The sequence below is a fragment of the Anguilla anguilla genome, chromosome 6, assembly GCF_013347855.1.
Source record: "Anguilla anguilla isolate fAngAng1 chromosome 6, fAngAng1.pri, whole genome shotgun sequence".
NCBI lineage: Eukaryota > Metazoa > Chordata > Actinopteri > Anguilliformes > Anguillidae > Anguilla > Anguilla anguilla.
Window position 1 is genome coordinate 27801906 of NC_049206.1, and position 13143 is coordinate 27815048.

A 13143-nucleotide genomic window follows, 5' to 3' on the forward strand; every position below is an offset into this window, starting at 1 on the left:
ATTGCCAGCTTCACGGACCCCTAGAGCTCTGGGGTTTCACGGCAGGAAGGAACGGGGACGATCACGGCCTCCTGTCCTGTGCTGTGGTGGAGGCAGTCATGGCGGCTCCGTTGGCGCAGTTTGATGAAGACTGGCAGGATTTCTATGAATTCAAGCCAGTCTCGGGGCCTCAAACCCGACTGGACCATGTCAACTCGAATGTCGAGGAGGTGCCGGGCCTTTTAGAGGATTTAACCGAGTTTGACAACAGTTTATCTGGAGAGATAGGCAGCTTCACGTCTATGGAGGACCTTGTGAACGATTTCGACGAGAAGCTCGCAGTGTGTTTCCAGAACTATAACAACAAAACCGAGAACATAGCTCCCGTGAAACCCATTACGGAAGATGATATTCTGAAGAACGACGAGTGAGTGCGCCTTTGCCATTTGCTAGCTAGTATCATTAGCTAACAGTCGCTATAATAAGCTAGCTAACGTAACTGAATCATTTCGCTAGAAGGGAGCAATCTTGGTCATTACCACTAACTTCGTAGCTACCGTTAGTCAGCTTCTTTGAGCAAAATAAAAATATTTATAACATTTAGTCCTATTAACGATGGTTATCTGTAATAATGTGTTATTGTAAAGTAACTAGTTGACGTATCTGAAGTTAGATTAGAGCATTCCAAGCCGTAATTCCTCGTCACGTAGCTAGCTCTCGAGGAAGGCTGTCATTTTAAAATTTAACGTTTGCTACCTAAGGTATGTTTATGTGCTAGCTAGTTTTAGTTTGACCGGTCATCTCACGGAATTGACAGTGTTATCGGCTTTATCATCACAGCGTTGTGGTTTTATCACTGAACTTCTATGCAATGTTGGGCTTGTTGAGATGGGCCGTCTTGCTGGTTAATTAATGTAGCAAATTAGCTAGGGTTTTTGTGAGAGTAGAGTGGGCCCAGCACTAGCAGATTCGCTATTGTTTACGGGTACACACGTTTTACACGTTTAGAAACCCAGAGTTTATGCTAACCCCAATTTATGCTATTATTTATTTTATATGAACACAATAAAGTCGTTCCCATTCCACAAGGCAAGATGAAGGAGATCGTTGCAGAAACGTTTTGTCAAATAATACCGGAGACCAAAACGTAGCAATTAGGGGTGGACAATTTTACTAAGGAAAATTTTCGCACTTCAAGCCTATCTGTTTTAATCCCTTCGGTTTGTGGAAGTGCAACTGAGAATAACCAGTTACACGGGTTTTACGTCCCGTTTAATTTATGGATATACGTCTGTCGTTATTGCCCTTCCCAAAGGAGAATGAGCCAGTCCCATCATGCAGTGTCAGTTTATGGGAAATTAATGTCCAATATTTACATCCCTGGCCTAATCAGTCAGACCAACTGTTTTCAAGAGGTTATACATTTTGAGTTGTACACCTGTTGATTTAGGTATGGATTGGCAAGTGACGTATGGAGCCCTATGTGGTTGTTTACTACCCCATCAGGTGTGACCAAAGAAAAAAAGATACGTACCATGGCGACGTTTTTTTTATTTATTTATTTTTTATTAGGATTTTTAAAACGGCAATTAAAAATATTGCGCAGTGCTGTCTATAAACTGGGCATGATTGGAAAGTGGTAAATACTGGCTTACTAACTCTGCCTTCCCCCGTAGAATTTGGAATTCTCTGACTGATAACTATGGCAGTGTGATGCCGGTGGACTGGAAGACCTCACACACTCGCTCCCTACACCTCCCGACCCTTAACCTTGTGGAAAAAGGGGTGAGTCTGACCTGCAGCCCTTGACCTCTGCCCCAGTATGGGAAGTTGAAGGGTTTAATGTGACCTCTGCTGTGTGGGTAAAGGGCTGGCTGGCAGTATAAATGTCAGAGGGCACTGAACTCCCTGAATGCCAGTGGTGCCCTAGCCCCATTCATATTGACGCATTGCCATCAGAAGAGGCTGCCATTTTGTTAGATGGTGGTTGTTCTGTATAAATTGTTTTTTTATGTCAGTAGAGGGGCTTTAGGGGCCCTATCACTGAGGAGTAATGCGGCTGTGTCTCCGGCAGACAGTGGATAATGTGAGCCTGGATGTGTCTGATGACGAAGAGCTGAGGGAACAGCTGGATATGCACTCCATCATCGTCTCCTGCGTCAACGAGGAGCCTCTCTTTACCGCCGAGCAGGTACTGCACCAAGGCCGCATGCTGACTGTACCAGTCCACACGCTGCCCACACACTGTACCAGTCCACACACTGCCCACTGACTGTACCAGTCCACACACTGCCCACTGACTGTACCAGTCCACACACTGCCCACTGACTACTCATCTACACACTGTACCAGTCCACACACTGCCTGCTGACTGTATCAGTCCACACACTGCCCACTGACTGCACCAGTCCACACACTGCCCAATGACTGTACCAGTCCACACACTGCCCACTGACTCTGCCAGTCCACACACTGCCCACTGACTGTACCAGTCCACACACTGCCCACTGACTGTACTCATCCACACACTGCCCACACACTGTACCAGTCCACACACTGCCCACTGACTGTACTAGTCCACACACTGCAGGCTTAAATATCTTCATAGAGATAGAGGTGGTGTTTGTGTGTGTTTTAGCAGGGGATTGAGGAATGGTGTGTGTGTGTGTTTTTTTTTAGGTGTTTCAGGAGATGGAGGAATGGTGTGTGTGTGTGTGTTTCAGGAGATGGAATGATGTGTGTGTGTTTGCCTTTTGTAGGTCATTGAGGAAATCGAGGAGATGATGCAGGAGTCGCCGGACCCAGAAGAGGACGAGACGCCGTCACAGTCTGACCTGTCCCTGCTCTCTCAGGAGATCCAAACGTTCAAGAAGTCCAGCACCAACAACAGCTATGAAGAGAGTGAGTAGTGTCCACAGTATGCGTGTATGTTTCTCTGCACGAGTGTGTGTGTGCACGTCTGTGCACGTATGTGTGCATGCGTGCGTGCGTGTGTGTGTGTATGCCTGTCTCTGCTCCTGCTCATTTCTGTACTGTATTCCGTACTAGTTTAGTTAATCTGATTGTATTTTTTTTAGCATTAGGTTATTGATGTCTGTTCCACAGTTGCATTCAGCATGGAATCACACAAATTTAGTCGCTCTGAAATTTATGTTTTTATTTAAATTTGACGCTGTTACAAAATAAATGTTCGAAGCTCAAACTTGTACCTGGTACAAAATAGTCATATTGCAGACTGTACTGTTGTATTTATATAGTGAAATATTCTGTATCAAACTTTCTGTTTGGCAGTTGCAGTACTTTTTCCTCACAGCTATGTCAGATTGAGGAGGCTTTGGCAGTAAAGAGAAGATCGTGTGCCTTGGAAATATGACTTCTTGTCACATTCCTTGAAATACGATTTTCTGTCATAACATTTTAGTGTCTTCAAGTTCTGAGGTAACAGAATGTGAAAGCTGCAGAGGGGAATAATTCAGCAGGCACTGACGCACGGTGCAGATTTCCCTGGCTGTGTGAGAGAGTGTGAGGGTGTGTCTCTCTGCTCAGGGATCAGACGGCTGTCCGTGGCCGAGCTGACGGAGCTGCTGGAGGAGGTGCAGACGGCCATTCGGGAGTACTCGGAGGAGCTGATCCAGCAGCTGGCCGCGCGGGACGAGCTGGACTTCGAGAAGGAGGTGAAGAACAGCTTCATCTCGGTGCTGATCCAGGTGCAGAACAAGCAGAAGGAGCACCGCGAGCTGCTCAAGAGGAAGAGGAGGCTGCGGAGTGGCGGCGCGCAGCAGGGCCGGCCCGAGAGGACGCACACGCCCGGGACTGTGAGTCACGCACGCACACACGCACACGCCCAGGACTGTGAGTCACGCACGTACTCCGACACAGACACGCACACATGCAGAAAGACACACGCTCGCTCACATACTCACATACCTGTGACTGTTAGTTGTGTGTACATTCTCCCTCTTTTCACACACAGAGACACACACACACACACACGTATGTAAGTGCGTGTCTAACTCACACCACACACACACACACACACACACGCACACGCACACGCACACGCACACGCACACGCACACACACGCACACTCACACACACGCGCACACACACACACCCATCGACAGCAAGCAGCAGTAGTGGGGCTCTGGGGGAAGCGCTGTGGGTCTCTTCTTCTTTTTCTCTTCCCTGTGGCACCTGCTAACCTGCACAGCTGTGTTTAACGGCACTGTGGACTCAAAGGAGATAAACTGTGTAAATTAATACATTTACGCATATGGCGTGCCTCTATAACCTCTGCATGTCTTGGATGTGAGTCTGAGCCTTACCCGTCCAGCGTGTAAGAGTAAAAATATAATCTGCGGAACCCGCTTATTTTAGTGCATGTCACACGTCTCCGATACTGTGTTTGATATCATGCATTCATGCATTATACAAGGAAGCTTGGAGCCACCTCCTTTGGTAGCCAATTGGCATTCCTTGTGAATCAGATGTAATGCTGTACACTGCTCGCTACAGTTCAGCTAGTCTCTTAGACTGTACCGTGTGCTTAGCTGGGGCCCTCATTTTGTGCTATACTAACGGGGTGAAGTGCACGCAGCGAGCAGCGCTCGTGTGCAGGGCTGTCCTGAGTGTCAGCACTCATCCGCAGTTCTCCTGGGCGAGCTCGTCTCATTCTGGCCGCTCCGTCCCTGGCTCTGGCCTCTGAGGTTTTTTTTTGTCTGTGTCTCACATTGCCTGCTGTAGAATGTTTCACGCGCTCTTCTCTCTTTCCCTCTACCTGTGCTTCCTGTCCTCCTCCTCCTCCTCCTCCTCCTCTTCCCCACTCTCCTCCTCCTCCACCCTGCTTCTTCCAGCGCTTCAGCATGGAGGGACTCTCCACTGCCATTCAGAATGGCTTCCGCCAAACGTTTGGGAGCTCGAGCGGGGACAAACAGGTGCCCCCATCTCTCTCTTATCCCTCCCTCCTTTATCTCTGATTTCTCCTTCTCTGTGCTTCTGTCTCTCATCTATCTCTGCTGTTCTCTCCCTTTCTCTCTTCCCCTAATCCTTATCTCCCAGAATTCCTTTCTGTCTCCACCTTGACATGGGATTGGCTGTCACTAACAGCCTTGACCTGGGATTGGCAGTCTTGAGCTTCGATGGCCTGCCACAAACAGCCTTGAGCTGTGATTGGAGAACCAGTGGTAGCCTTTGATGAACATCAGATTGTTCATGGTTGGATTGGTTCCATTGGGCATTATAAGAATATGGTTGATGAGCTGGAAATTGCTCATTGCTTCAAAGCATTACTTAGGCTGGGGTCACAATTGTGGAATTGCTACAATAGTTAGCATGCTGCACGCTTGCTCAAAATATGGCAGTTACTCAGGTCAGATCAATATCACCATCAAGATGCAGAATACTACATAATGCTAATACATTGCATCATAATATATTTATAGCATGCTACAACTTTTGGCCATGTACACATAAAATGGCCATCCATAAACCACAGCCATCAAGCACCACATGCTTGCCTCCATTTTACACAGATTTGTTTTGGAAAGGGAAGTTGGACTTGGTCCAACCTATATTATATCTTGAACAAATCTGGGCTTGTTCTACTGTGAGTGCATTCTTCCCCCACAGAACAGACAAATGATTTTATTTCCACTTAAATGCACTGTTTACAAATGAGCATGGACACTTCTAACTGGGTGATTGTAATTTGAAGTTCTAAGTGTTCACAAACTCAAGTTTAATTTGGCTATTTGTCATTTTACCTGGAGATTAGAGGCCAGTGTATGGTGTAGATCTATGTCAGTGTGTGGGGCCCGGAGAAAAGCAAACATAAATAAATGCTTCCAGATATATTTTTGAGCTACTGTCCTGCTATGTCCCCTTTGTTCTGCAGATAGAACTCAACTTAAAGAAATAATCACTTTTATGAAAACTTAATCTTAATCAATAAAATCTCCTCTTCATTTTGCATAGCCCAAATACATTAACTAACAGGACTTACGGTCAGGATATCACATTGTGGAGAATGTGTCAGTATAGGCTACATTTTATTGGCTGGTGTCACCACCTTAAGTCTCTCTGTGGCCACCTGACTGAGAGGAAATAAGGAAGTATATTTATAATACATTTTACCGTATTCACAAATCATTACCACACAAACATAGTCAAAATTAATGCAATTGCAGATTTCTCTTGTGAATAAGTAGATGGATGGACAGAAATTGAGTGACGAGCCTTAACACATTTTCCACAATAACACTAGATGATTTGTTTTGATTTTGTTACTGAAAATATACCAGTACCAATAGCTCCTAGGAAAACCAGGCTGCAAGCCATGCCTTTTCTCACAGCTAGGGGGAGCATCGCTCTCAACCAAGTTTGGTGATTCTGGCTTTCATGTGCTGCCCCAGTACATCAGGGATTATCTTGGAAAAATGTGTCTTCTCTTGACTGTATTTTAGATTGTTTTCTTCATAATTGAACTTGATTTGCTTATTTTTCTTAGAGTTTAAGCTCCATTAATGAATTTGTATGAATTTTAACACTTAACGATTGAGTCGATTGTTCTCAAGATTTCGTCCTCCGTCGTTTTAAGTTGGTTTGCTTTCCTCCTCCTGTTCTCTCACCTGATTCTCCTCATTTTTGTCTCCTCTCCAAGGTCTCTTTTCCTCCTTTTTTCACCTCTCTTCCTCTGACCCCCTCCCTGTCATGTGAGAAATGGTGACCTGCTCGTTTCAAGCTGTTGCTTTTCCCCCCCCCTCTGTCCCAGTACCTGACCACAGTCATCCCCTATGAGAAGAAAGCCGGCCCTCCTTCAGTGGAAGACCTTCAGATCCTCACCAAGAGTGAGTGTCACGTTCCCACCCAGGCGGGTGTGCGTTTGTGTGCATAATATTTGTCTAAAATAGTTATTTGAAATATATTTGTGAATCGTGAGGTGTTCTTCACGGACAATATGGCCTCTTGGCTGCAGTCCACGTCAGCGGGCACGCACCAGTTTGTGCATGTGTCGGTACGCACGTGTAGTTGAGCTGTGTGAGTCTGAAGGCGAAATATAGAATTGGAGATAACATTCACTCATGACAAAGATAACTGGGTTCAAATGTAATTACTCAAGAATCAAGGATTACTACATTAGGGACAAGTGACTACTTTCCTAATTATATAGGCCAGGCAGAATACGGTACAATCTTCCAATCGTTATCATGTCTCTAAAGAAAGTGGTACAATCTAGAAAGTGATAAAAAAAACATTTTATCGTTGGAGAAGCATTCTGAAAATCGCTATGGGAGTGATTGCAAGGACATTATCCTTACTAGTCAAGCTCAATTTTATAATTATCAGTGCAGTATAAACTTTGCCTTTCAAATTAATTAAAACGATTTAATGTTCTTTTTTTTTTTTTTTTTTTTTTTTTTTTTTTTTTGTTAGCTAACTTGAACTAATCATAAAAATGATGGATGGAGTTGCTCAAGCATACTTCAGGAGCCTCCTAGCTCCTTCAAGGAGCATTTATTTAACTGGTCGGGATGTCCTTAAAGATGGCGGACCTCGATTTCTGGATCAGTCAAGGACGGAGGAGACAAGGATGGATAAAATAAGTGATTAGAGTGAGGCTCAAATAAATCAGTACAATGATGATAATAATAACGATCAGAACAAAAACAGTAGGGTTCCAGCACTTCGTGTTTGGACTTCTAATAATAACAATTAGAATCAGAACAAAAATAATAGGGTTCTAGCACTTTTTGTTTGGACTTCTAATAATCAGAACAAAAATAATAGGGTTCCAGCACTTTGCTTGACACCCAAAAAATATCCAGAGGGATCAAAACATTGTCTCTTTTGCACTATAAAGGTGTACGTCGGAGCTCACAAGTGCAGCAAGCTTTACTTGCCAAAAACACAATAATGACACGTTTGTCATTCATTATTTTATTATAACACTTGTAACAGAAGCGGGGTCAGTAAGCTTTGGTGTTCTGATTTTTGTTCTGAAAGCTAATTTTTGCCACACAGGCTAATGAAATTTAAAAACCCTTGGAGTGATTTCTGATATAATTTACTCATGTTGAGCAAGCTGGCTAGAGCATCATGACATCTCATTTTTGAATTTTCATTCAAATGAAGGGCTTTTTCTTTGAATTTTGCAATGCTAACGACTGCTTTGTAAAAATCATGACCAATAAACAACACAAATGTCATGCATGTGTGCATGTTAAAGTGAACTTTCTTAGCTTTTATTTCTGTGTATTTTTATAAACTTTGGTTTTGCCATGTAATTACAGCACTTTTTATTCATATCCTCCATTTCAGGGCACCATAATGTTTGGTGCATATTAATGTTTTGTAAATGAAAGTAGTCATGTTTAGTACCTTGTTGCATGTCCTTTGCATGCAATGACTGCTTGAAGTCTGTGACCCATAGACATCACCAGGTAGCCTATCTTCTCTGGTGATGCTCAACCAGGCCTGTACTGCAGCCATCTTTACTTCCTGCTTGTTTTGGGGGCTAGTTACCTTACGTTTTTTTTTTTTTTCAGCATGTGTAATGCATGTTCAGTTGGATTCAGATCAGGTGATTGACTTCCAACCAGTCAAGAATTTTACAGTTTTGGGCTTTGAAAAGCTCCTGGGTCTGCATCAAAATTCAACCATTTTGGCATTTTATGGGTTTATGTTTCCAATTTTCATCATACTTCCTTCAGGCAGTCGTTGTGTAATAAAATTAATAAAACAGAATTTTAGACATGGTATCATGGATAGTCTAATAGATACAGGGGTCAGTGTAATATACAGGCTGGTGTGTGTGTGTTTGTATCTTCAGTGTAATATACAGGCTTGTGTGTGTGTGTATCTGCAGTGTAATATACAGTACAGGCTGGTGTGTGTTTGTATCTTCAGTGTAATATACAGGCTGGTGTGTGTGTGTATCTGCAGTGTAATATACAGTACAGGCTGGTGTGTGTTTGTATCTGCAGTGTAATATAAAGGCTGGCGTGTTTGTATCTCTGCAGTACTTCATGCTGTGAGAGAGGACAGTGAGAAGGTGCCAAGCCTCCTGACAGACTACATCCTCAAAGGTAACTTCTTTGTCTTTGTTACCCGAAGTTACAAGGCAATGGCTGGAAGCTCTTTGTAAAGGGCAGCTGTGTTATATATGAGGGTTGCACTGCCCTCTTGTGTCTATTGAAAGCATTACAAGAAATTATTCCCAAAACTAAGATTGAGAGCACCACTTTGTCTTGATTTACAAATCTGTCATGGGGTTAGCTGTCGGCCATGATGTTCTTTTCTGATTCTATATGTAGTTCTGCAGACCCCTGACATATTTTTCTTCCTTTTCTGCATTTCTGTTCTGGCTGCATTGTTCTTGCTAGCTCTGGTGTAAGAGCTGTGGACATGGAGGTTTGTGACACACTGCGACTTGGTTCAGCAGGAGAAAGCCCCCCGACCCCACCACCTCTATGCCCTACTGCACCCACAATGTGTTTGTGTTGTGTCACGAACCTGCAGCAGCCCCTCAAACTTTGTGCACTGTGGAAGTCTAGACCCGCACTGTTCCCTCCAGCTTTGTGCACCATTTCACACTCTAGAACCCACAGCACCTCCTCCAGCTCTGAGCACAGTATTTCTCCCGAGAACCCACAGCACTCCCCCATGCACTATGGAACCCTAGAACCTGCAGTGCCCTCTGCAGCTTTGTTCACTATGGAAATCTAGAACCCACGTGCCCTGTCCAGCTCTGCACTGTGGAACACTAGAACCCAGGTTCCTTATCTACCTATGTGCACTGTGGAACACTAGAACCCACGTGCCCTATCCAGGTCTGTGTACTGAGGATCCCAGTGTTGCCCATTTCACTGACACACAGTTTGTCCTCCCACAGTCCTCCGACCTCCTTGAAGGTTGAAGCTTTAAAGATACAGGGGTCTCTCCCCCCCCCCCCCCCCCCCCCCCCCACTTTCCTTCTCTCTCTTGCTATTTTATTTCATCCCCCCATCTCTTTCACCCTCTTCCTGTGTTTATCATCCTCTTCTCTCTCTCCTCTCCCTCTCACTCCCTCCTTTCTTTCCTTCCTCATTCTGGTGTCTGGCTGAGTGGAGGCTGCAGAGAGGCACAGCCCTACAGAGCTGTAGCAGTAGATGTTCGTGGTGGGGGGGCGGCTTAGCTCGTTGTGATTGGCTGGTGGGTTCTAATTGCTTCGTGTTGTTGTGTGTTTGGCCCGTTTCAGTGCTGTGTCCCACATAGTCCGGGAGGAAGGGCGGGGCTCCAGACCGCTTCAATGGAAGAGTCTAAGCCTTCAGACCAGAGGAAAAGACTCTTCTTCATGAGGAAAAACTCCTTCGATGAGATTTGCCTTTTTAAACCCTAATGTTTTCATTTTAGCTTTTCCATTTTTGTGTGTTTTAGGTGTTTTAATCTATTGTAATGATCTTGGTTTTTTTATTGTTTGCATGTCAAGCGTCCTGTACCAATTATCAGTGTTCCTTTGTAATTTCCCAGAGAGATTAGCTACTGCATACTAAATGCGGTTTCAAATATTTTCATTAAAGATTGAAAACATAACATAGGCGATAGGTATTTAAAGAACAAGGTTGCGCACATGTACAGTTTTGATGCAGTTGTTTTTAGAAAGTGTTTACTATGTTCTCAGTCAGAATAGTGGTCACTCATTAGCTTATTGCTACTGAGCCTTATGTGACCTCCTCTGCAACGATTATCCTGCTAGTAACAGTTACCTTGTTAATAACCCAGTTAACATGGAAATTTGCTATGCAGCAGAGTAAACCGTAAACAGGCCGATAGGTCAGATGGTTCAGGATTAAGGATTAGGGTTAGTGGCGGGTAGGAGTAGTGTAAGCTTAATGTAGGAGGGGTAAGGTTGGAGATGATGTAGATGCTTTGGACGGCCGGAGTACAGTACTGGTGTTGTAGGCTAGTAGTATAGCTGTGATAGAGAAGGAGTGATGTCATATAGAAGTTGCGTAGAACAGGTGTAGTGTAGAGATGGAATTGGGCAGGGGTAGAGTAGGGCTGGTGTAAGTGCATGAGTAGTGTAAAGGTGGTGGTGTAGTGTAGTGTAGAACCAAGGCAACAAAAGGTCTTCATTAGTTTTGTAATGTGTAAATGCATCTCCGCTATACTTTGTTTACTGTAAGGCTTATTGGTATAGCAAGTCACATGACTCTGTTGTTTGCTGCTAACATAAATGTACCGATCAAGCCAGAGTTATTTGAGTTCCGGAGTTGCTTTTTAACGTTGTCCAAAACGGTGCTGGTGAACTACATATTTCCATTGTCTCGCACCATTTCTACATGAAAAATGTCCCTACTCTCTTCGCAATGAAATTCACTTCACTGAAAACATAGTGAAACTTAGGACACTTATGGAAATGCTCATTTTAAAATGATACGTGTCCATTATATTAGCAGAATTAACTCCTGTACGTGTTTAAAATTTGGTCACATGAATTGTAAATAAATCATCATGTTTTTCTACCACGTTGCAGCTTAGAAACAATGGGAAAATATTTTATTTTAAAGGTTCTTACAGGTTCCTCAGGTAAAATAAAAAGGTCATGCAAAACGTATCATCATAGAAACAACAAATCACGAGCTCTTGTAAAGAAAATGCCTTGAAGTATTATTTTGAATGACCCTGAACATTTTACAAAAGCATTGGATTCTCATGTCAGAGTGATTCAAATTGAAGGAATCCCATTGCCCCTGCCCAGTCTGTACTTAGCAGCAAGTTTGTTAGAGACGCAGGAGGTAATTATCAAAAAGGGACAACTTAAGAATGAACATGAAATGTAAGGCTGCGCCTAATGACTAAACCAGGCTAGTCAGTCACGGTACTGTTGTCGTTGTTTCCACGCTAATTCATGTGGAGACTTTAATGAGTCTATAAATAATGTCAGAGGGTCAGGGGATCCATTACTGGTCTGAGGCCATCTCCTGTCTGCCTTGAGGGCTGTATACCAGTACAGTGACTTCCACTCTAAGATTTCATGACCAGTGTAGTGATAGTGTCCTGACAATTGTACATAACCTGTGTGGTTATGTACCATTGTCGGCGGACATTTTGTCCTCGCTGACCGGTCGTAGCAGATTGGATTGGTTTTGCTGTAGTAAATAAAACCAGTTGACTAGCGTGTATATTTTTATATTATGACTTCTGTAGCAGGCTTCAAACTTTAAGCATGCACATTCCTGAAAAGCGACAGGACAAAAGGGAGTTGGCAGTAATAGCAGTGTTCAGCAGCAAAATAAAGTAGCTCTTTGTTATTTGGTGGGAGGGAGTGGACATCCCTTTGTAAATCCTTTATAAAAGTAATAGAACTCTAATGGGTCTGACACAGGTGCACTGGGGATAATTAACCTTCCTTAGGATCTGTGAAGCAGGCAGAGGTCTTTTATGGCCACGTCCTGTTAACAGACATATCCGCTGACTGACACTGCTTAGAGTCCACACTATTATCTATAGAGTTATATTTATGTAACGCTCAAAATAAGGCTGCCTTTATCAACGCCTGTAATTTTGTACATAGGAAAGTTACTTGTTATTTTTTAACAGAGCATTATCTTTTTTTCAGCTTTTTGTCAAATAATGTGGTACTATTAATTTATTCTGTTAAGGTTCTTGTTTTGTAACCTCTTGTCTCTTTTGGTACAAATAATAAGTACCAGATATGCTTTTGAGCTCTTTTAAAAATAAATGAATTCACTGAATTTGCTTTGTTGTGGCTTATTGTGTACGTTATGCATCAGTCCTGTGTCTGGACCAATGAATGATTCATTCTCTGCTCACATTGGGCACAGGGAAAAGCAAGCTTGCTGCATAAGATAATTATACTAGAGAATACCTAATGTTAATAAAAGTTTAGTCAAGGCTTGCTTATTTTTGTGTTCTCTGTACTAATGCACTCTGTTGAAACATCTGTTCTAGGATATAATGAACACTGTTCAGCCTTATTAAATCAAACTTTATTTAAACCCCCTGATAGAGCAAGCTAATTATAATTTCCATTCCACAAATTGCAAAGCACTGAGTTCTGAACCCTTACTGCATTTCCCACAGCAAAAGACCATATTGACTGACTGCAAAACAAGATCCCTTAGTCTGAGTGTGCTCACTGACTACAACACCCTTGAATTATG

The 13143-nt window shown here is 43.3% G+C and overlaps 1 protein-coding gene across 3 annotated transcripts; it reads left to right on the forward strand.

Annotated features, from left to right (window-relative positions):
* Positions 1-12714, forward strand: LOC118230122 (fasciculation and elongation protein zeta-2-like). 3 transcript variants are annotated; one of them, XM_035422916.1, is made up of 9 exons: positions 1-406; positions 1656-1764; positions 2054-2170; positions 2739-2880; positions 3526-3794; positions 4834-4914; positions 6750-6825; positions 8998-9063; positions 9361-9910. In XM_035422916.1, exons 1-9 carry the CDS (start codon positions 99-101, stop codon positions 9369-9371), a joined length of 1179 nt encoding a protein of 392 aa, XP_035278807.1. In that variant the 5' UTR covers positions 1-98; the 3' UTR covers positions 9372-9910. The 3 variants fall into 3 exon arrangements, with proteins under 3 accessions (XP_035278807.1, XP_035278806.1, XP_035278808.1); XM_035422915.1 differs by lacking the exon at positions 9361-9910 and adding an exon at positions 10215-12714 and having other exon boundaries at positions 3-406; XM_035422917.1 differs by lacking the exons at positions 4834-4914; positions 9361-9910 and adding an exon at positions 10215-12714 and having other exon boundaries at positions 6-406.
* Positions 12715-13143: the final 429 nt, after the last annotated feature.

What these genes read in the sequence shown, in the direction of transcription:
- LOC118230122 (XM_035422915.1), top strand. Translation starts at nt 99, where the DNA reads ATGGCGGCTCCGTTGGCGCAGTTTGATGAAGACTGGCAGGATTTCTAT. An exon ending in TTAACCTTGTGGAAAAAGGG is followed by an intron (nt 1,765 to 2,053) that starts GTGAGTCTGACC and finishes TGTCTCCGGCAG; the next exon opens with ACAGTGGATAATGTGAGCCT. An exon ending in CAACAACAGCTATGAAGAGA is followed by an intron (nt 2,881 to 3,525) that starts GTGAGTAGTGTC and finishes CTCTCTGCTCAG; the next exon opens with GGATCAGACGGCTGTCCGTG.